We start from the raw sequence: 22,026 nt of genomic DNA, 5'->3' as shown, positions 1-22,026 counted from the left end.
TGGTCCAATTTTTCCGCAAAAAATTCAAAGAGTTTTTGGGATGCCCGTCACATACTTCACCAGGCGATTGCAAGCAAACTGAGAACACATTCAGCGTGTCAACTAAACTCAAACCTGCGCAGCACAGTGTACATGATAGAAATTGTAGGTCAGCAGCATAATTTAACTCTAATTCACAGGGTTTTGATTCACCACTAGTAACGTTGTGAAGTACTGAATGTTTAGAAGTATACTTTTTGTTAAAAATTTAAAATCATCTCTCCTTTTTCCCTGCACTGACGTAAAGGTTTTTTGAGGGCAAATGTCAAATAGCGTCCAATGACACCAAATGTTATTGTACTGCGCCACAAAGTTATTTGACTCTGCATCCTCTGATACTGAAACTTACTGTACAACGAAACTCAATAGGTTACAGAAGCAGGTGTATAATAATCAATCACATGAGGGGAGGCACTTGCATGCACCTAGTTTATGATATTGAATCTTAGTCTGATGTATAGAAGTAGAATAGAATTGACATAATTTACCATTTTCCTGATTGTTAAACAGGCATCAAACTTTGGTTCTCAAGAGTGTCTTTTGTGGAAAAACTGCAGTTGGACAAATGGTTATGGTTTTGACGTAAGTATTGCTTGTTGAAAAAATTTGTTACCATAATTCTGTGCAAATTAGTAAAGGCACATTGGCTGTAAATTTTAGCAATTTTGAATCTTCATTGTTGTGTGTACAAACTGCAGTTTTGATAGCTATATAACAGTCTCATGAATACCAATATTCTGCTTGACAGTGTACTGTGTACATGTTTAACAACCATTGTTGTTGTTGACAAATGAGTTCTATATAGCCTTTGCGCCTGTCGCCAGGGGGGCATGGAACTAGGGGAAAATACTAAACGGAAGTGTGGTAAAACATATGACGACTTCTATACTTTAACACAGAACGGTGCAATTTTCGAGCGGAAAAAGTAAGTGAAATATGAAATGCATATTTATGCTACAACAAGAAAACATCTAATGGTGCATGGGACTAGCTCTGGTAAGTGTTCATTGTTTAGCTCCGTATTATTTTATAACTGTAGATATCGGCGATTTTCAGCCTGCGATGTGGCCAAGTTGTAGACTCGATACGAGAGTGGATGACGCAAACTGTGTCACATGGCCCTGCTGACAGTAGCGCCGGTATGATGACTGTGCGCTTCCCGAACCTAAGGGACCCGTAGTAGCTCAGCGGAAACAAATTTACGTGAATGTTCAATTTTTTTCAAATATTTCAAAAATAAAAACACAGCAATGAAAACATAAGTCAACAAAGTATGAATTCGTTAAAATTTTGAATTTTTACCCATAATTCTGAACATTTTGACATACTGGCCATGTTACGCCGTCATACATTGTACATAGTGAAATGAAAGTCTACAACTCGCCCGCTTCGCGTGCCAAAAATCACCGATATCTACAGTTATAAAATATTACCTTGCTAAACAATGCACACAAACACTTACCTTAAGCTAGTCCAATGCACCACTAGGTGTTTCTTGTTGTAGCATAAATATTCACCTCGTATTTCAATTTTTTTCACTCGAAAATTGCACCTTTCCATGTTAAAGTATAGGTCGTATGTTTTACCGCACGTCCGGTTAGTATTTTCCCATAGTTCCATGTCCCCTCAGGACAGGCACAAAGGGTGTATTCCAGACTGAAATTTGATTTTCAACAGTAACAATGCTAAATATGCACATATGAACTGGGTTGATAATGTATTTTTGACACTCATCATGCCTTAAGAAGTAGAACAAGAAACTGCAATTTTTTTGCACAAAATAAAATTACTTGGAAATTGCTAAAAGTTACAGCTGATTGAGCTTTCAACATGCTGGATTTGATTACTGTCAGATTCAGTGCATGGACATTGTGTAACACTACACTTGAATATTCATACAACCCTGTTACCTTCAGAGGGCTGGTTCAGGGATGTACACACAGCTGTACCAGCCCTGAGAAGCAACAGAGACTACCAGCTATTAAAATAATATCCCCAGTATAGCATAGTCAGAAAAATAACTAGCACAGCTGCATTTACATCCATGTACCTAGGTGTGAACAGTCCAGTACAATTGTTCTGCTTATCAACTGCAGTTTCCCATTCAAGTCATTGAAGCATGATGAAATCCCAATGTTTAGCTACTCAATACAGTATGCACATGTAGCATTGTTATTGTTGAAAATTTCATTTAGGGCCGTACAAGACTTCATTAGTCAATTATAAAAATGATCAAATATACAGGCTATAAAACTTGGCATTTTAGTATGCTGTGGAAAGTAGACCAAGAAATTGTAGTTGATAAACAGTACTGAAATACTGAAGAAGTAGACAAAAGTTACAGTTAATGGAGCCTCATTTACTTATTTCAAACTACATACATGTGAAGTATATCATCAATGATGAGGGTTGCATAGCCAGAGTGATAAAATGCTTTCTCAAAGGTCTACTAACTTCTTTGCAAGTCTCAAAAGGACATTGCACTGTGACTCTGATATATCTTGTCTTGTAATAATTATTTTGATATTCTTGAATTGAAATTCATTATCGTGAAATTCACTCCGTAGTTTCACACACTTTTTGCCAGTGCGCTGTTGCAGCAAGCCTATGACATTGACAGTAACTTGTAAGAGCTATCTTTGTCATACTGAGAGGCTTGCCCTGAGCATTCATGTCAGATTATTGATGCACCAAGAAAGACTTGAAAATTGTGTTCCTGCAGTCAAATATGTGTTTAAGAACATGACTGTTATATACTTGTACAAATTCCCTAAACATACCAGTTTCTAGGCCTTGCCCTCATTGTACAAGTAGCTGGGCACTGAGTGTTTTACCAGGAGCTCATCTTGGACTGCAGAGTTTGAATGTTTGCATCTTTTATATTGCAGGATGCTGGAAACTCACATTCTGTGGACGAGATGCAAAGCAGCAGCCCTGTTTAGGTGTACTCGTCTATAAAGAAGGAAACAGTTTGTGTTGTTTCTTGAAGGTGTTATATTCTGCAGCATGGAAAGAGACAATGTTGTGCTAGGTTTGCTTAGTTATGTAGGGTTTCAAACTTTGATTACATCAGATGTGTGAAAGGAACATTTCAATTTTTAGAGTACTTCTGGCTTGACAAAGCTGGGATGAGAAGTAAATGGGCTGACAATTATGAGTGGTCTGCAGTGTACAGGGGATTTCCCAGTGAAACAGCTAGCAATTTTGCATCAGATGCATTAAATATGTTATCAGTATGATTTTACAAGTAGCATTCATAAGAATGTCATTTTTAGTATTCCCTTGTAAGTATTAGATTCAATTATGTTGCAACAAAGACTGTTTCATTTCTTGTAAATTGCAATAAATGTTAGTCTGAAATTCATTTTGATGATTGTTGTTGTTTTTTTTTAATGTAGCTTGCAGGATTTCTAACTATTTCAGCTGTTGTTTGTGTTTCAGATATTTTACAGTCCTGCTTTGTGTAGCTCCATCACATAGAGGACCCAATAGGCCATTCCATGGGATGATAATCCTCCTCTGTGTCTACAAAATTTGAAGACATCCAATTTAAATTTGAAGGATGGTCAGAAATAATTATCCCTCCCCCCTCCCCTCCCCCCCGGAAATATGGCTAATATTGAACTGGTTTGTCAGCAAGCCCTACAAAAAGCCATAGATTGGCATGCCTGCAAGCTAGCTTGTATGGCTTGTTGGTAAACCAGAGGAATCCTTACAGTGGTTTGCCTGTAAACCAGAATTAGTCAGAAATTGGTTTGTTTGTAAGCCCATTGCAGTAATATTGGCTTATCTGCAAACCAGATGGAACCAGAATTGGCTTACTATTGATCCATGGAAGTGTGGTATTGGTTTAAAAATAAGCTACTGTTCAGCATTATCTAGTATATGGGCAAGCCACAGTATCTTAAACATGGCTTGCTAGCGAGCCTAGTTCATATAATAGTGGATTGCCTGTAAACCATTCTTTAGTACTAACTGGCTTACTGGCAAGCTGAAGTGATCTGTACTTGGCATGTATATATGCCGTATCAAAACCCAAACTGGCATGCACAGAAACCAGACTTGGCATGCCAGAAAGCCAATATAAGCCAAAATTCACAACTCGAAACAATCCGTTTACTGACAAACAAGCCGGTTTATTTTTGCTTGAATTTAGCTGGCCGGCAAACCAGAAAAATTTGCAGTGTAAGTGGTATAGTTTGTACCACAAGTTTGTTTTTATGTTTATTGCCAAATTTCCTGACAAAATTTAACACATATTTGCTATGTTTAATATTAAACTAAGAAAAAATCGATTATCAATGAAAAGGGACCCAATATGAAAAAAATATAAATTCTATTTAGTCATAACATATTGTGGTCTCTGGCTCATACTGCAGCAATATTAAAGTATGCATTTTCGTCAGAACACAGAGGGTATCAACAATTGGTTGTGTCCTAACTTAGTCTACTTCACTACACTTTTCTAGTGGTAAGTATTTGTTGGGTAAATTATCATAATATGGGCAAACTCAAGAAAAAAAACGGAACTCTTTTTCAACCGAACAAAAATTACAGTACACACATAATGAAAAATGATGATGTTCCACTCAGTCGAACGATTTCAAAGTATCGTTTTGGACTCACCATGTTCGTCACGTGAAGCAAGCATTGGCGTGTCTATAAGATGAATACATGAATTCGTTCTTTTCGTTATTGTACTCATTTGGAATTGGAACAACGACACATTTTGCAGTTTTCGTGTGTCATTCCATTCCAAGAAACAGTAACTATTAATTTAATTGCGCTAGTTCAATTATACAAATTACTCCAAGTTTATTACAATTTACTGCAGTTTTACAAATTACCGCAAAATTTTATTATAATTTACTGCAGTATTACAAATTACGAAAGCATAACAAATTACTGCTTTACAACCCCTGAATTTTATGACCCCTGATTTTAATTCTGATTTGATAAGAGAATGCTTGAAAGCTTCATTGAGAAAAGTTAAGTCTTTCACTTTCGAGGTTCATCCTACCTTAACACTTTCACCACCATGGTTTGTCCCAAATCCATCGTTTTCTATGGTAAAGTAGGACCTGTATACAGGGAACTGGGGGTGAAAGGGTTAAATCGAGTTAATTGCTCCGGCTGCAATCTGGAGATGGATGCACCATGGATTTACCGGATTTTCGGTAATTTTTAAGCGAGAGTATGTTCGGCAAAGTTCGTGTTGTTGTTCTCTTGTTGTGCTGAGCAGAATTGGCGTTCTGGCGAACACTGGAAAGTTTTGAGCGTCGGGGTCGTTTGGTTCAAACGCGCTCATTATATATTCATAAAAATATGAGAGGAATTTTTAAAACGGTAAAACTCACTTTCCTGAAGCTCAAAACACTCCCGTTTTAGCCAGCACGTCAATTCCGCTCAGCACCACACGACAACAACAACACAAACTTTGCCGAACATACTTTCGCTTAACAATTGGCGAAAATCCGAAAGTTACCGAAGGATGCATGGTCGGCACTCTTCGGAAAAGAGAGGCGAGAGCAACCTTAGGCGAGGCGAACCTGGATGGGTTACGTAACCGCTTCACGCCGTTCCCACTCTGCCTATGTTCCTCTGTGGTGTTATCCTCCGTTGATACTTTGGCCTTGTAAACCACGCCTTTTACTTGAAAGTTACCCTTCAAAGGGTAGATTTGTTCCGGCAATTACAATCAGCTGGTTAAGGGACTGTCAAAATTTGTATGGAATATACGGTTAGTTTTCATCGGGTTTGAACCCACAACATACGGCATCAGTCGTCTAGCGAAGAGGCAACAGAGAGAACCGCACGGCTAAATCCCACTCACAAAAAAGAGTGGTTCAATAGCCGGCTAAGTTGTTACATTATCTGACGGCTTATGATGAACAACGAAATAGATACATAACGAAATCGCGAAATAACGAAATGACATTATTTCCACAACCCCAAAATTTTTCCCAATAAAATCTAATATTTATATAATGTCCGTGACCACAGCAGTTGGTTTACTGGGTTTAATGAACGGATTACGTACGTAACGGAATATTTTGAAGTGACTTCAATCACGGTCGAACTACAAAGTGATACATGGCGAAATCATGGGCCGCCATGAAAATATCAGTGTGAACACGTACTCCCACAGTCACTACAGTACCTGTTTAGTCAGGGGAGGCTGTGAACTTCACAAATCTCTCTCGAAATAAAGCCATAACGTTTGGAATTGAGGTTTTAATCTTCAAACACCTGCACAAATCCAACGAGGTAAAATACAAATAGTAATTCGGCCATAGCTGTGATATCGAAGCGGCACTTGTGGCGTGTATCGAACGCGCTCGGGTCATTGGGTTCATCGGCGATGACCTCAATGACCCGAGCGCGTTCGATAAAGTGCCGCTGCGATTTCACAGCTAATTCGGCCACAGGCGCTCTTTAGCTGGGTAGTCTGCTAAGTAGATCGATTTTCGGATCGATCTATCGATCCCGTAGTCGATATGCCCGCCACTGCAACCTCAGTCGCGGGTATATCGACTACGGGATCAACAGATCGATCCGAAAATCGATCTACTTAGCAGACTACCCAGCTAAAGTCCAGCGCCTGTGAATTCGGCCATTGTTTTCGCAGCACACACGCTGCTAGCGCTATGTGTGCCTTTCCCAAAGTTCGACTGCGTCAGGTCGTCTTTTGTTCAGTATGATTTTGTATCCTTTTTGTTATCCAAAATGTATCAAAATTCTGCCATACTAACTCGCAGTGCAAGGGCTTTGATTTGCGAAGATTCCATTCGTCATTTTGGCAAAGCAAGATTCGATTTTGTATTTAAGGAATATGTTAAATCACTATTTAAAATGAAAGAAACATTTAGCGCATATTTTTATGAGACAAATATCACTTAAATGTACTTTTTTTAGTCGTGTTGGGGCATTCTCGACCGCGGCCCATCCGGGTACTAGCGTTTTTTTTCCGTCATTTTTGCGTCACAGCGCCGTGAAAAACAAATAATTGAAGTTCGTATTTTCAACCACCAACACAGTATTCACTTTTACTTCAGAATCTGCTTTTTTCCACACAATTTCTGTATCATTCGCTCGTATGCGTTTCACCCACTCCTGACGTCACTCCGCGGTCGAGAAATGGTTGAATACTTGGGCTGTAAATATCACAAGAGAATACAACTTGAGCAAGCATGGCGATGCCTGGCTACCACGCTAACTTTCTGTCATTTTTGTAAGTAAATTTTTAAAACTATTGTTACTAACTTTTATGTAACACCAGAGGGAAAGGACGCGCAATAACTTAAGGTTGGGTTAGGCCTGGTAAGGTTAGTTTGCGCGATGTAATTTGTTACAATTCACTGATTCTCAGTTAACTGGGACAAATTGGTATGAGCGGTGTCGTATGGCTATAAAAATGAAAAGTGCGTAGGAAAGTCTTATCGGATGTTAAAACTTTAAACAAAATAGCTATTTTACACTAGAAACATCTACATGTACCATTTAAATGCATTATTTAAATAATTTTACCCTTTTTTGAATTTGTTTTTCTCATCAAATCCACAGTAAAACGAATGTCGCATTCAGTATACTCTTTACGTTCACTCCGTTCTCCGAAAATTTGCAGGGGTATCGAAATATTTCGTTCCTTTTTTCTTTGTAGTAATATGTCACGCATTTAGTAAAGCAAATTTTATGCTGAAGAATTACTGCCTTCACCGTTTCCTTCATGAACTTTCGTTGTCGTATAATCTAGGTAATTTACGTTATCATTCATTAAGCAATTTTTGTCCATTGTTGATGTACGCAATTAATTTGGATATATTTCCTTATTCTGTTATAAAAAGAAATGGTACATGGACATGATTTGTTCTAGTTCTGTTTCAGTAGTAAGTAAACAATGTTTTCCTTACAACATGAAGTTGCTCATTTGCCATATTCGCCCATTCTACCCGTATAGATAATCATGTAATAAACGTTACCGTAAATTTTCTGATTGCTCAAGTAGGTAAGTTTTAGCAATTCACATAATTTATTTTTGAACAAGGTCATCTTTCATATGAAACAGATATTTGTTTTCAATAGGGTGAATTTATGCAGAAATTGTGTGAAAAGGTTTTAAAATGTAATGAACGTTACGTAAACTACGTTACTAGTAAAAAACGTTACCAGCGTATTACCCTAAAGGAGGCCACCGCACACTGACTTGGTGTTAACCCCAATGCTATTCACAACGAGGCCGACACGCTGTCCGGTAGCTGACAACAGCAGACTACTCAAATCGCCATTCAGACAGACCAAAATGTGAGGAAATGATTCTAAAAGACGACCCTGTGAATATTTTACTCATATACGGTGTAGCCTCATCTTGGCGCGTCCAGGATACAGTAACGATACGTGTCATGATATGATTTGTTATCTTTCGGTCTTGCTGTTCGGGTACATTACAACTTGAGAATCAACTTCATTTGGCAACACTGTATATAAATCTGGATCATATGACTGACCATGTTTGCAGGTTGGCATTGTAACGTAAATTACTTAAGTTTTAAAAAGCAAACTGAATAGGGCTAAATCTGATTTTCAGTAAAACGTTTGGTATTTTGAAATAATGTCCAAATTAACGAAGCAAACTAATAATCAGCAAAGGCAGAGAAATATATATAATCATATAACTATTGAAAATATTAACAAATTTCAAAGTAGCGGTAACGTAAGTTACATTTGCGAAGAAGCACTCGTTATAAAATCACATTTGATATTTTAAAGCTTGTAAAAGTACTAAATAGTAAACAACAAAGTTGTGACTTCCTCAAAATGCCATATTCAAACATACTGTAATTTTCTAATAGATAATATTTAGTTGCAATAACCGTAACGTAGATTACAATTAATGTGACAACAATGTGTTCTTGTTTTTTTTTTCAACATCGTCATGGGCAATATGTCTACTATTTGCAGAATGGGGAAAGCTAGAGTAGAAATTCATAGAGCTTAAAGCGGATGAAAAGTGACTTAAACTGGGGAGAGTTTTTAAGAGGAAGGATAGGGAGCGTGTCAAGAAGTACGTATATTACAACCCAGTAAAATAGTTAAAGTAAGAGGGCACAGCAAAGACAAAAGAAAATTCCAAAGTCAATGCAGTTGTTGTCGGAGAAGACAAAAAGTCAAAAAAGCACTCAGTAATTTGTCAGTCACAGAATACGACACGGGAAAAATGCCCAGGTCAAGGCTCTCGTTGAAAGATGTATTGTGCTGTATTGAGCAAAAGTAAAAATATAAAAGTGGCAGAATTCTGCATGTCAGCTCATTAACTGATGAACTAGCACAAGAAGAAGTTTTGCTATGGAAAAGGATAAGACTGTTCGCTAAAATACCATCTAAGTTTCCTTAAGTCCGATTGATCAATATGTTAAACAAGGATGACTTCTTAATGTAATGAAGCTGCTACAATACTGAAATTGTTAAGAGAATGATATTTCTGAATTCTCAGACAATTTACCGCATGTTGCGTTTCGAAATGTGTTCGGTAGCATTTGTCTTTCTTGTAAGTATGATGGATTATAGTCCTTTACTCTATATCTTTATAAAAATGACGATTAAAATTTGTATTTCTACATTTATTTCCCCAAGCAAAGTCGGTGACTTTTCAACTTTACATTTCTATGAGGTAATTGGAAGTAATATGTAATTTACGTTATTATCATTCAAGATCGACTTTATCGTAAATATCAGTGTGGTAGATAGCTGAAAACTGCTGCAGAGGACTACAAAGATGTTAGTTCATCCAATATTTATGATTTTTTGATGTCATTTGAAACGCAAAGTGTTTTACAGAAATGTTGGAATTTCGATGGATGAAACGTTCCATTTGATGGATAAAATATTCCATAATCCTTCATAAGAGAGATTAGATAACAACGTAGTTTTGAATCAAAGTGACTTAGTTGTTAACAGAAAGATTGTTATTGATAAAGTCAATTTGTTCCTTTGATATTAATTATGACAAAACGAAATGTTTAAAAGATGACAAGAGCCATGTAACTTGTAATAGTTTCTTTAATTTACGTTACCACCGACAATATTGACGTAATCTACGTTACAACTTTTCAGGACCATATAATGTTTTTATTGACAACGTAGCGCAGTTGTTAATCTCAGTGTTCCTATTTCGCACTCAACACAAGTAAACAAACAAACAATTTAAAGCGAAACTATAGTCACTTTTATATATCATAAAAGATGATATCAGAGTTCATGAAAATTTTGTTAAGATTGATAGTATCACGAACTTGGCAGTATTTTTTGTCTATCAACATTGTGTTGTAAGCGTTAATTACCTATTTCATGAAGGCTATGGGTAACTTGCTCTTAAATGAAAACATTACGTTCCGAAATATCTGTGGCTACTTTAATGGGTATAACTATTTCAAAAACACTCCTTGGTAACGTAAATTACTCGTTAAATTTGCATACTTATAATTAAATAGCACGAAAAATAAAAACTTAGTTGATTTATGTGTTGAAAATTTGCACATTAGCGCAAAGTCATGTCCCTAATACTCAGGATAAAAAACTATACTGATTAGCCGACATCAAATACAAAACCATTTTAGCCTCCACTTTGTCCACTTTAACTGAGAATCAGTGAGAAAACAATATGAAGTAATCGAACTCATGCCGACGTGAAAGGCAGCCCGCACTCAGTTCACGTGCGCGTGCACAACCCCTGTGATTGTGTAAAAAAAATTGAATCGTCGCTAGCACGCGTACAGAGTTACAATATATTCACTTTAAAATAGACTTCACATAACGAAGAACCCCACAATTCTCAATTCTTTTCAACCCAACACTTCAGTTCTCGCCAGTGTGTTTTGTTTCTTCTAGGGGGGGGGGGGGGCAAAGAGCTGCCCCTGGCCCCATGTGCTCAGGGCCTTGAGGCGACTTAGTCTGCTTTACATCAGTCATATTTCGTTTTTGCAATTAAACACTGGTGTCATAATGCAAACGATGTTCTCAATTTACTCAATCTTTTTTTTGGGAGGGGTCATAAAGAGACAATAATAATTATAATAATTAGCCATCTTTGACATTATTTGGGTTATTTTATTTTTTTCATGTGAGAAGTTATTTTATGTTGTTCTGATTACTGAAAAATATTGAAATGTCAAGTCATTGTAGCTCTACAAAAGTTTGCGATATAGGCTGAACACGTAAATATGTAAAATATAATTCCTGGTAGCCTACCCTTACCTGTGTCATCCTGAAATCTTTACATAAATCTGCACAAGTAGAGTGAGTGTGCTGAGCTCAGAGGTCAGTATATAGTACATTCAATTAAGCCAAACAGCATAAATGACTTCAATAGTGAAACAACCAGTTAATGTCAAAAAATAAAAATGTTGTACCTTCAGTTTCTCCACTATTTTAACAGATGCAAAATAAGCAATTTTCCTCACATATGCCATGTCTACCCATCAACTTGGTTGTGCAAGTTGTAAAGTATCAAGGTTTGATGCGCCCATTATAGTGTGCAACCTATGATGCGCACGATCAAGATCAGTCAAAATGGTGGCTTTATGCAACAAAACACCCTCACTAATGTCCCTTGTATTCAATCATTTTTCCATGATTTTCATGGTAAAGTAAGTAACATTCAAAAGCTGAAGTAACCTTGATTTGAAGGCTTTATTAATGTCAATTACTTGTACACTTTGTTTTGTTACATAATTTATCATGAATTTCACAATTTGGGTTTTTCTTGTAAATATTGCCATATGAAACATGATTTCTCATCTTTGTCTCCAGAGGGCGCACTTCAACAAAGTCTTAGGGTTTTATAACTTTTGGCAATATCTAAAAAAATGAGTTGTTGACCCCCCTATTTTTTTCTATTGATATACTTTTCAGTCACTGATCCTTCAATTGGGGAAATTTCATCAAAATCTATTCACAGGAAATACTAAATTCTGCCATGTTATTTCTTAATTATTCAGCCCATTGTTTTCCTATATAGGAATATGAAAATCACTGATTTTAATGATTTGATATCTCAACAATTTCCCTGGTGACACCCTAATTTTTGTTGACAATCCTTGGTCCTTTCAGAAATGTTCATTGAAATCTATTGATGAGAAATAAAAGGCACACCAAACCTTAATGTGTTCAATGACAATGCTCTGCAAAAATCCAGTGAAAGTTCTTTGAACAAGTAGACAGGATAAGAGTATCTCATTTTCTTTGGCTTTATAAATACCATTGCATTCAACAAGCTTATATTTGCACTTGACAGTGAATGGACTCTTAATATTGGCTTTTCTATGGAATGTACTGTTGTTTTAAAAAGCATTTAATTAATATTGTCAAAGTGCACCCCCCCCCCCCTTATTGCATGGGGTGTAATTGCCAATAAATTGTCTCACACTTAAACTTTTACCGAATCCAAAAATTCAAATTTAAATTTATTGTATATAGCATAATCTGGAATTAGTTGCATCCAAAAGGTACTGAAAAGATCCGTTGTTTTTGTTAACAGTTACAGCAAACCATGATGGAGGTGCCTTTTACGTATATGCTATTTGTTAATCCTCTTTCTCACAGGGGTTATTTAACTTGGGAGAAAGAGGTTTAATAATAAACATACATTATTGTCTCAACAGGATGTCAAGCTGGACATGTTCCGACTGTCATAGTGATGTTCTACCATCCCTGTCCAGTTGTCCCTTGTGTGGGAAAGCAAAGGTAAGTGTTGTAGATGTTTAACATATGACTATCACTTTGAGTACAAGTACCATATAGATTCACCCAAGTGACAGTACCCAGCAAAAATTGACAGTTTGGGGGTATAAATTGCCCCTTTGGGTTTTTGATGCACAAAACATTTGGCATATTGCCATGTTCATATTACATACAAAAGCTATCACTTCAGAATTGTGTCACATTGAAGTAAAAATGACAATGCATGCAAGTCATTTATTTATTTCCCAATATAAGTGTCATATTTTAAGTATGTATTGTCTTTAACAACAGGCAACTGTCGTTGAAATGCCACCAGATCACTCAAAACAAGAATGCAGTGTTGAATTTGGGTTTTTTTCATATGCTGATGTGACAAAATCGCCAACAAAGCAGGTAGGTTATTCTTTCTAAGTCTCAACTGGCTCATACATCTTTAGTCTTCTGCAGGGGAAAAATAATATAGAATTTCACAGAGTATACTAGCTCCAGACAGTTCATACTATACCTTTAAGCATTTTATGAGAACATTGTATATGTTGATGTACATCCACACTCTAATGTACTCCACACTCTAATGTACCTACCTACACCAATGCACCCATCAGAGTAATTAGTGTGCTAAAATACACAAGTTTTTATAGACATAATGCACATGATTGCAAAGGCTTCTCAGATTGGGCAGAAATATTGCAGAAATACCTGGCCTGACTTTGGTTGTGATATGATCAAGTAGTTTTGCATCATTCCATGAAGAATGTCTTGATATAAAAACATTAATCTGAATCAATTTTATGACACCACCAGTAACACATAAGGTACTTCAATTACATGTATTGGATTGACTGAACAACCATTCAGTTATGTCCAATTAGCAAAGTTCCAGTTACAAGCAAAGACTTTTTTTCCAAAAAATTCAATGAGTTGTTCATCTGTAGGTTGACAAACCATATGAGTGATGTTGTGAGTATGATGTCAGCCTTGGCCAGTCCAAGCAAGTCTCCATCACTAGGTCAGTCCATTATAAAATTAAAATATCCTAGACATTATTTTCTTTTCTCTTCTGTTTTAGTCCCCACAAGACAACTGGGATGAGGACTTGTAATTGTGTTCTGACTGTCAATGTGTCTATCTGGTGTCATTACTCAGACCAATGGCCTTCAAACTTTACACAATAATAACTTACATGTGCATGGCAAAGTCCATGGTACAGTTCAATGTGTTTGTTATTTTTTTTTTTTTAATTTAGTTTTGTACAGCCATTTATCCACACAGTGAATTTTAATCCTTTCCTGTGAAACGATATATTGTTATTGTGTGAAGTTTACCAGCTGTAGTGTTTTTTCTTTTAGAGTTCAACAGGCTGACAGTCTTGTTTAACAGAAATTCACAAGCTATTTACCCTCTAATTGCACCTACAGTACACACTATGTACACACATATATATAGAGCAAATAAAATTGTAAGTTTACTGTAGTCTGTAGAACATGCTGGCCATTGAGAAACATAAAACTATTCCAAGCTGCCATGATATTATTGGATGTGCAGATGCATCATGGGTTACATGTACGAATTTATAGAAATGGACATACAAAGGCAGATTTATTTCATGTATGCGAACCTTACAGTGTTCTATTCGTGTTTTCAATTTAAAGTGAAATCAAGAAAAATGTCACCAAGAGTGATAATGATGTGGTTAAAACAAAGAAACGAAAACTGTTTGACTGTTCCAGGTAAGTTTATCAGCAGTTTTTCCTCATATAAACTCATATATGAATATATGTCAGTGCTGCAGTGCCTATATGTTTGTACCAGAGCACAATTGCTGAGTACCTGTTCATTTTATTTTATTGAGGTACTTCACCCCATATGCATCGTTCATTTACACTATTCGTAACTTCAAATTGTCAGTGGCACAGTTTTCATGTGGACAGGATGATAGGGGTTCTGTTGACATGGGGTACCCTTAGCGTTTTGTGAAGTTGGGTGAGCGTCTCAGGAAATGATGTCAGTCACACCTCATATGAACTTGTAGAACCACCATCTCCCCCAAAAACAACAACAACAACAACAACAACAAACAAACAAACAAACAAACAAACAAACAAACAACCCACACACATTTTGACAGAGGTAAATGCCATCGTGAATGAAATACTGCAAAAAAGGCGTAGTCTAGTTTTAGTCCCCACGGACGAAGTTCAGGGGGACTTATAGATTGGGTCATGTCCGTCTGTCCGTCCGACCGACCGTACATCCGTTCACGCAAATAATTTAGACATGCCCTGGTCAATTTCTTTCAATCTTTGCACAAGGATAGTACCCTACCCCATACAGATGCACGTCGATTTGTTTCACAATGCGATCAAATTTGGCCGTGTTAGAGGACTTTTTAGTTTACACCTCCATAGACTCCCATGTATAAGGCAGCTCTCCATAGACTTCCATGTATAAGGCAGTTCTCCATAGACTCCCATGCATAAGGCCAAGAAAAATAAAAATTTAGTTTCTCATTGTATTCATATTGCAAAAAGGATGCAGTGACACAGTTTTTAGTCCTCATGGATGAAGTCCAGGGGGCTTATAGATTGGGTCATGTCAATCCATCCGTCCGTCCATCCATTCACGCAGATATCTCAGACATGCCACGGTCAATTTCTTTCAAACTTTGCACCCCGTACAGATGCACGTCGAATGGTTTTGTGATACTATCCAAGGTGGCCGCCAGAAGGCCATTTTGTTATGATTTTTTGTGTTTTCAGCCATAACTGAGGCATGTCTCAACCTATTTCTTTAAAATTTGGGCATTGATCTATTTCATACATATGCATATTGATTTTTGTTGTAATATGATCCAAGATGGCCGCCAGGCAGCCGTTCTGTTACGATTTTTTTGTGTTTTAAGCCATAACTAAGGCATGATTGATTTCTTTCAAATTGGGTACACGGGCACAGATCTTTGTCATAGCAGCCATTTCAGATATTAAATATTTGCAAAGTCATCATTGATGACGAAGTCCCCACTTGTTAATGGGTCTTTAAATACTTAGACATGCCTCATGTGTTTCAAATTGCGAACAATGACATAGACCTATGTGCCCATAGATCTCAACATATACATTCCATTGATACTTCTTAATGACCGTATTTCCCTGCCCCATCAAGACTAATACTCCTATTACAAGTGGGGACTATTATTACAGTGGGGACTATGTCATTGCCAATGACTTGTTTACTTCATACTGATATTTGCAGTGATTGTGAGGATTATGAAAGAGAAGACATTTTAAATGATTGGGAAGAAAGAATAATAATCAGTCCATCTCACAGCAGTTTCAAGTATTCTGATGTTAACAAGGTAAATATAACTAGAAGTTGCTGTGACTGTGAAATGTTTAGCAAGGCCAGGTCATATTATTCCCCAATGTTTTTCCATTTTTGACAAAACGCCAAGGTGTCCCATTTCCTCGTAATGTCTATGTCTGTGTGTCTGTGTGTCGGTCTGTCTGTCCATATACAGACTTTGTTTCACTCATAACTTAAGAACCATGGGGTTGTATGTCATGTAAGTTGGTATGTAGCACTGTCATGATAAGATCTACCGGTAGATCTCAATAGATTTTCATGGTTGTGGCTTATTAATCAATTGCTTCCTAGGCTAAGCCTAGTTTTACAAATTTCATAATGAGGCAATTTCTCAAGAAGTACTCAACCAAATATTATGTGACTTAATTAGCACATACTTTGATTACCCTATAGCATTACTGTGCTAAAAGTGTTAGCAAAAAGACCTTCTATTGAAGGAAATTCTGGGGAACTTCTCCATTGTATGAGCACTAAAAGTTAAAACAAGTCAGCAAGCAAGGGGATAGATATGAATTCCTGTTGGAAAATATATGTCATCCAAATCCAACATTATGTTGTCAATGAAAAGTTCAAACATACTGACAGTGTATTTCTCTGTAAAGAATACTGCATTAGTATTATTCTTAACAAAATGTGTAGAAGTATAGTCAAGTATGACATAATTTTAATGTTGTACCTGAACTGTTTTTGAAGAATATATGCCTCATTATAATTTTCAAACATTGTTTCAATTTGTCGAAATGCAACCATGGTGTGTGAGCGATAAAATTATACACCGCTTGATTTCTTGATTAATGTCTGCAATGATTTTTTTAGAGTGTGGTTATACCCTCTGAGGTTTCCCGTGGGAAGACAAAGACAGTAAAGAAGAAGTTGGTTGCCAAGAAAGGATTTGTAAGTGAGTACAAATATGAAAAAGTGCCTAAGTTGGGTTTATAATAAAGCAATTTGTTTTGTGTTGCACAAGCAGCCAATATGTTGAAGAGCTTATGACACATAAAATTTTTTCACTTGGGTGTTTGTTTAACTTGTCTGGATGGGTAGGAGTTACCTATAATAATAAAGTCTTGTAAGTTTACGTTTGAATATTAGTCAAGACAAAACTACAAATAACCAAGAAATATTTGTGCAACAAATATTAGGCATTGTGTATGTTGAAAAGTACACAAGTAAACATAATACACAGGAAATAAAAAAAACAACAAAATTGTCAGGAGTTAAGCTGCTGTTTCTTTAACATTTTTCATTTCACATTTTCTTCAGGACAGAAAATATGGATATTTGTGCAGATTTTGTCATAGATCTGACTCAAGATAATGCAGAAGATATCATAGTAATCAGGTACTGTGCATGCATGTCTCTTCTGGGTTTTTTTTATTCATGCACAGAATATTACACATTTCCTGAACACAGCATGGTCACTTGTCTTCCGCCTTGACAGCACATAAATTCATGTATGCAAGCAATAACAGTTTGTGTACTTATACAGAGCAGAATGATGTATATGAAGATGTCATATAGCCCCTTGTTCATATATCATTTGAGTCACAAGCTCATAACGGACTTAATTGACAGGATTTTCCCTTATTGTTCTCCCAAGTGATAGCGATGAAGATGAGCCAGGACATTCTCAAGAAGTAGTCCATAACCATTCAGTGACAGGTGAAGAAGCTCCTGCAGGGCAAGCATTGCTTCATGCTAGTCATAATGGAAAATCATCATCTGAGGTAAACTTGGAAGGACAACCTGTGCTGACTGGTGACCGCCATGGGCAAGGAACAGTAATTGATAAACAAAGTGAACCTTTCACAGATAATCACGTTGGGCAGTGGCCAGTTTTTAGCAATATATACAAGGGATTGAACAGGAGAGATGTATTAAACATAATTGTTGGAAATCAAATTAATTTTGATTTAGTTTGTAAGTCTGTCCCAACCAATGTACGAAAAAATGCAACTTTTGTGGTTGATACAACCAGTATAAATGTTAGAGATTTGAGTGCTGATGATAATGGTATTTGGCGAGGAGGACATTCTTGTCCACAAACATATGTTACAGTAACAACTGCAGATGGTGTTGTTAAAACAGTGAAAACTGTTCCAAAAAATCAGTCTACCTCCAGTAACACCTATTTGTATATGAGACATTACAGCATTCATGCCGAGTCATCCTTCAAAAGAATAATACACAAAGTGTACAACAATGAAAGAAAACTATTACCTCTAGTTGTAATTCAATATTACTTTGATGATGGCATTGAAAAAGAAATCAGTCTTCCAAACCATGGAAACCAAAAGAAGGCGGGGGCACCATTTTATAGAACAAAGCCAAGTACACTCCAAAACATTCGAGAAAAATGTCTAACCTTACCACCAAAAAAAGTAATAAGCTCATGTACAGAAGATGTTGGTGGTGTGATGGGGTGCAAGTCGGTAGGAGATATACCAAGGGACAGACGACAAGTATACAATGCTAAAAAAAATATAACAAACGCTTGTAAATCCAAGCGCGGCAGAGCACCTACAATGTCTGGGGACTATGGTAAACTGTTTACTATGGCGGCTGAAAATGACTTTTTGAGATCAGTCCAATTTAATCCACAGCTGCAAACATTTTCAGCCACAAATCAACAGTTATGTGATTTGAAGCGATATTGTGGCAGTGACAATTACAAATGTATCCTTGGTATAGATCCAACATTTCGTCTTGGTGAATTTTACACAACTGTAACAACCTTTCCACACCCAATGTTTGTGATCAAAGGTACGGATAATCATCCAACAATGCTTGGGCCAATCATGACTCATATGGGCAGAAAACAAATAGACTATGACTTTTTCTGTAACTCACTTAAGACCTTTGGTATTGATAGAGTAGTTGCATGGGGTACTGACGGAGAAACTGCACTGATAAATTCCTTTGAAAATGCATATCCCACTGTATCTGGCACATCTGTCCATCTTAGGTGTTTCGCCCATGTTGAAGATGACTTAAAGAAAAATTGAAGTCTTTGGGTTTTGATCAAATGAAAATACATGAGATCATTGCAGATATTTTAGGTTCAGAAATTGGAAATGTCAGGAGATATGGCCTAGTTGATTGTGACGATAGTGAGGAATTTAAAGACAGATTGTTAACATTGAAAGAAGAATGGAAATCTGATGTATTTCTTGATTGGCTTGAGAAACATTATTCTTCTATCATAGTAAACAACATGTTGAAACCTATCCGCATAAAGGCTGGTCTTGGAAACCCCCCAAATAAGTGGACGAATATGAGAAATGATCTATAAACCATGTACTCAAGGATCATACTGATTGGTTGAAACATGATGTTGTTGATTTTCTTGGAAAAGTTAAAACATTGGTAAATGAGCAGTATGAGGAATTGAAAAAGGCCATTTTCAACATGGGAGAATACAGACTTGCTGATGGTTATAAACATTTGGAAGTAGCTGCTGTGAGATGGATGGAAATGTCAGATTCACAACGAAAATCACACTTGAGGCTTGTATTTGAAAGTGATAACATATGTCAACATGTTTCACCACTACCGATAACTAAACGGCTGTCAGTGTCCAAAGAAAACTGTCAAATTAAATGTTTAGCAGCTTGGCAGTTGGGTAAAATATGGTCAAGAGCTGAAATTATTTTATCACACCATGAAGTAATTAATTTGAATGAACATAAATACTGTGTCCTTGATGAGGATGACAGTTACTGTATACAAATTGGTAGATCAAAGAATCAACAACCTGTGAAAACAAATGTAAGCACTATACACAATTTAATGGAATATGTGAGCATGTTTTGGTTGTAGCTGAAACTTTGTGCCAACTTGAAGAAATTCTCACCCTGTACAAAAACCAAGGTGGTCCAAGTGTTTCCACAGTGTTGAAATCTACCATGCCAAAGGGATTGAGCAGAAAACCTGGTGCCCGAAAGGGTGCAAATAATTTGAGAATGCAGCCAATATTGGACACTGTCAACTGTACAATTGACCAACCTGTTGTCTGTCGGTACACTCAACCATACCACAATGCCAATCCATTTACCTTGGCCTTTATTAAAGACTTGCCGAATGCAAAACGTTGTAAATCATGCAGTATTGAATTCCCAAGAAATTTTCTATGTGCCCCTTTTGATGTTATAATTGTTCACAAAGAGAGGTATGAATACCACAATAAAGAGGGCCTGTGGGTATACACTGAATGGAGACAACGTGATGCATTTTATGATGTTGATCCAAAATGCCTGCGTAAACGACATCCATACTTTTGGAAAGGTTTAGTTGTTGTACCTGATGCTGTCAGACAGCAATTGAAAACAGGACATTTTAAACACTTGGAGGAAAATTTGAACATCAAATTTGAACACATTTCGTACAAATAAAGGAGTGTCAGTAGGGTGAAACATGGATAGGTTTCACCTGAGGCAGTTTTAGAAAAAGTTCACTGTATATGAATATTTGGACCGGAAAGCAAACTTTCAGCATGACATTTTCATTAGCATTTAGTTTCACAGAAAACATATAAAGCTATATTTTGACATATGCAAATAGAATTTAGTCTGGTGACCAAGATGGCTGCTTCAATTTTGCATGATTTTAGCATGACAGAAATATCTCGAAAACAAATACGCCCAATCTTCTGGAAATTTGTATGGCGTAACTTGGACATATATGATATTGATTGAACTAAAAGGTTTGATGCTAGTAAATTATTCATTGAATACAATAAAAATGTCCCCAAGAAGAATACAGTTCATAGCTTGTTTTAGCTGTATTTAATGGATAAATTACTTAAATCATTTATATTACTTCAATCAATAAGTTATGTTTCTAAGTTACTCTGTGCAAAGCTTCAGATTATTTAGCCAAACACGTTGAAAATTGTAGCTGTCATCTTGGTCACATGTCAAAGTCCTTCATATGTTTTCAGTTAAGGTTCCAAGACAAGAAATCAACCTTTTTATGCCAACAATTTTCTAGCGGTTAATAAGCTCAGTACCAAAGTAAATTATATATTTTTGGAATGCCTAGATATAGGGAAACATTTTGGTTACCATAGTGTCATCACTATTTACATAATTATCATGTGACAGGTAATTTGCATAACCTTTCAAAATCGGTTTTCCGTATGTTTTGTTTCAATTCTTTTAGATATATGGTTAAACTTTGTGTGATTGCAAGCTGTCCTTTAGATCTTCAAAAGTGTGTCTCAGAATTTTTTGAAACCTTCTTAAACAGTTTTTTTAAGCCAGAAAAACTTCCAGAGCAGGGAATTTAACCCTAGTTTATTTCTTTAAAATTGTGCTAAAATAACAACTAGGCAAGATATAAAAAATGTGAGACACTTTTTTAAAGAGCGTTGTGACAGCTTGCATTCCAGCAAGTTTGAATCAGATATTTTGAAGTATTGAGATGAAATATAGGGAAAGGTTATGCAAATTATGCAAATTACCTGTCACGTGATAGTTATGTAAACAATGGTGACACTGTGATTACCAAAATCTTCCCCTATATCTAGGCTTTCAGAAAATGTATAATGTAAGGGGGTGCTGAGCTTATTAACCACTAGAGAATTATTGGCATAAAAAGGTCAATTTCTTATCTTGGAACCTTACATTAAATCATAATGAAAATGTACTTAAGATGTGCTTTTCAGACCAAAAAACTGAAAGTGTACATTCACTCTGAAATTGTTCTAAAAATGCCTAAATATAGGATGGAGCTCAGCCTTAAAGATAAGTTGGTATCAAAAAAGACAACAAAAACTATAAACTAAGAAAGTATTCAGAAATCTGTTGACACATACATTTGTTGTATTTGTTTTTTGTTCTTTGATGTTCTGCATGTTTATCAAAAGTGACAGAGTCACTATAATTTGAC

The 22,026-nt window shown here is 36.4% G+C and overlaps 1 protein-coding gene and 2 long non-coding RNA genes across 3 annotated transcripts; all 3 read left to right on the top strand.

Moving 5' to 3' along the window:
* Nucleotides 1-6,624: 6,624 nt before the first annotated feature.
* Nucleotides 6,625-13,169, top strand: LOC139132521 (uncharacterized). The gene is made up of 3 exons (XR_011552337.1): nucleotides 6,625-7,270; nucleotides 12,696-12,777; nucleotides 13,066-13,169. It is a non-coding gene; the product is annotated as an uncharacterized lncRNA (long non-coding RNA).
* A 1,203-nt stretch (nucleotides 13,170-14,372) lies between these two features.
* On the top strand, nucleotides 14,373-17,021 carry LOC139133170 (uncharacterized). The gene is made up of 3 exons (XR_011552542.1): nucleotides 14,373-14,504; nucleotides 16,027-16,129; nucleotides 16,954-17,021. It is a non-coding gene; the product is annotated as an uncharacterized lncRNA (long non-coding RNA).
* Nucleotides 17,022-17,025: 4 nt separating this feature from the next.
* Nucleotides 17,026-19,142, top strand: LOC139132624 (uncharacterized). The gene is made up of 3 exons (XM_070698898.1): nucleotides 17,026-17,035; nucleotides 17,401-17,478; nucleotides 17,738-19,142. The coding sequence occupies exons 2-3, from the start codon at nucleotides 17,411-17,413 to the stop codon at nucleotides 19,140-19,142; spliced, it is 1,473 nt and encodes a 490-aa protein (XP_070554999.1). The 5' UTR covers nucleotides 17,026-17,035; nucleotides 17,401-17,410.
* Nucleotides 19,143-22,026: the final 2,884 nt, after the last annotated feature.

This window comes from Ptychodera flava, chromosome 5, assembly GCF_041260155.1.
Source record: "Ptychodera flava strain L36383 chromosome 5, AS_Pfla_20210202, whole genome shotgun sequence".
NCBI lineage: Eukaryota > Metazoa > Hemichordata > Enteropneusta > Ptychoderidae > Ptychodera > Ptychodera flava.
The sequence above is the reverse complement of the archived record's forward strand: the minus strand, read 5'-3'. Positions and strand labels throughout refer to the sequence as shown.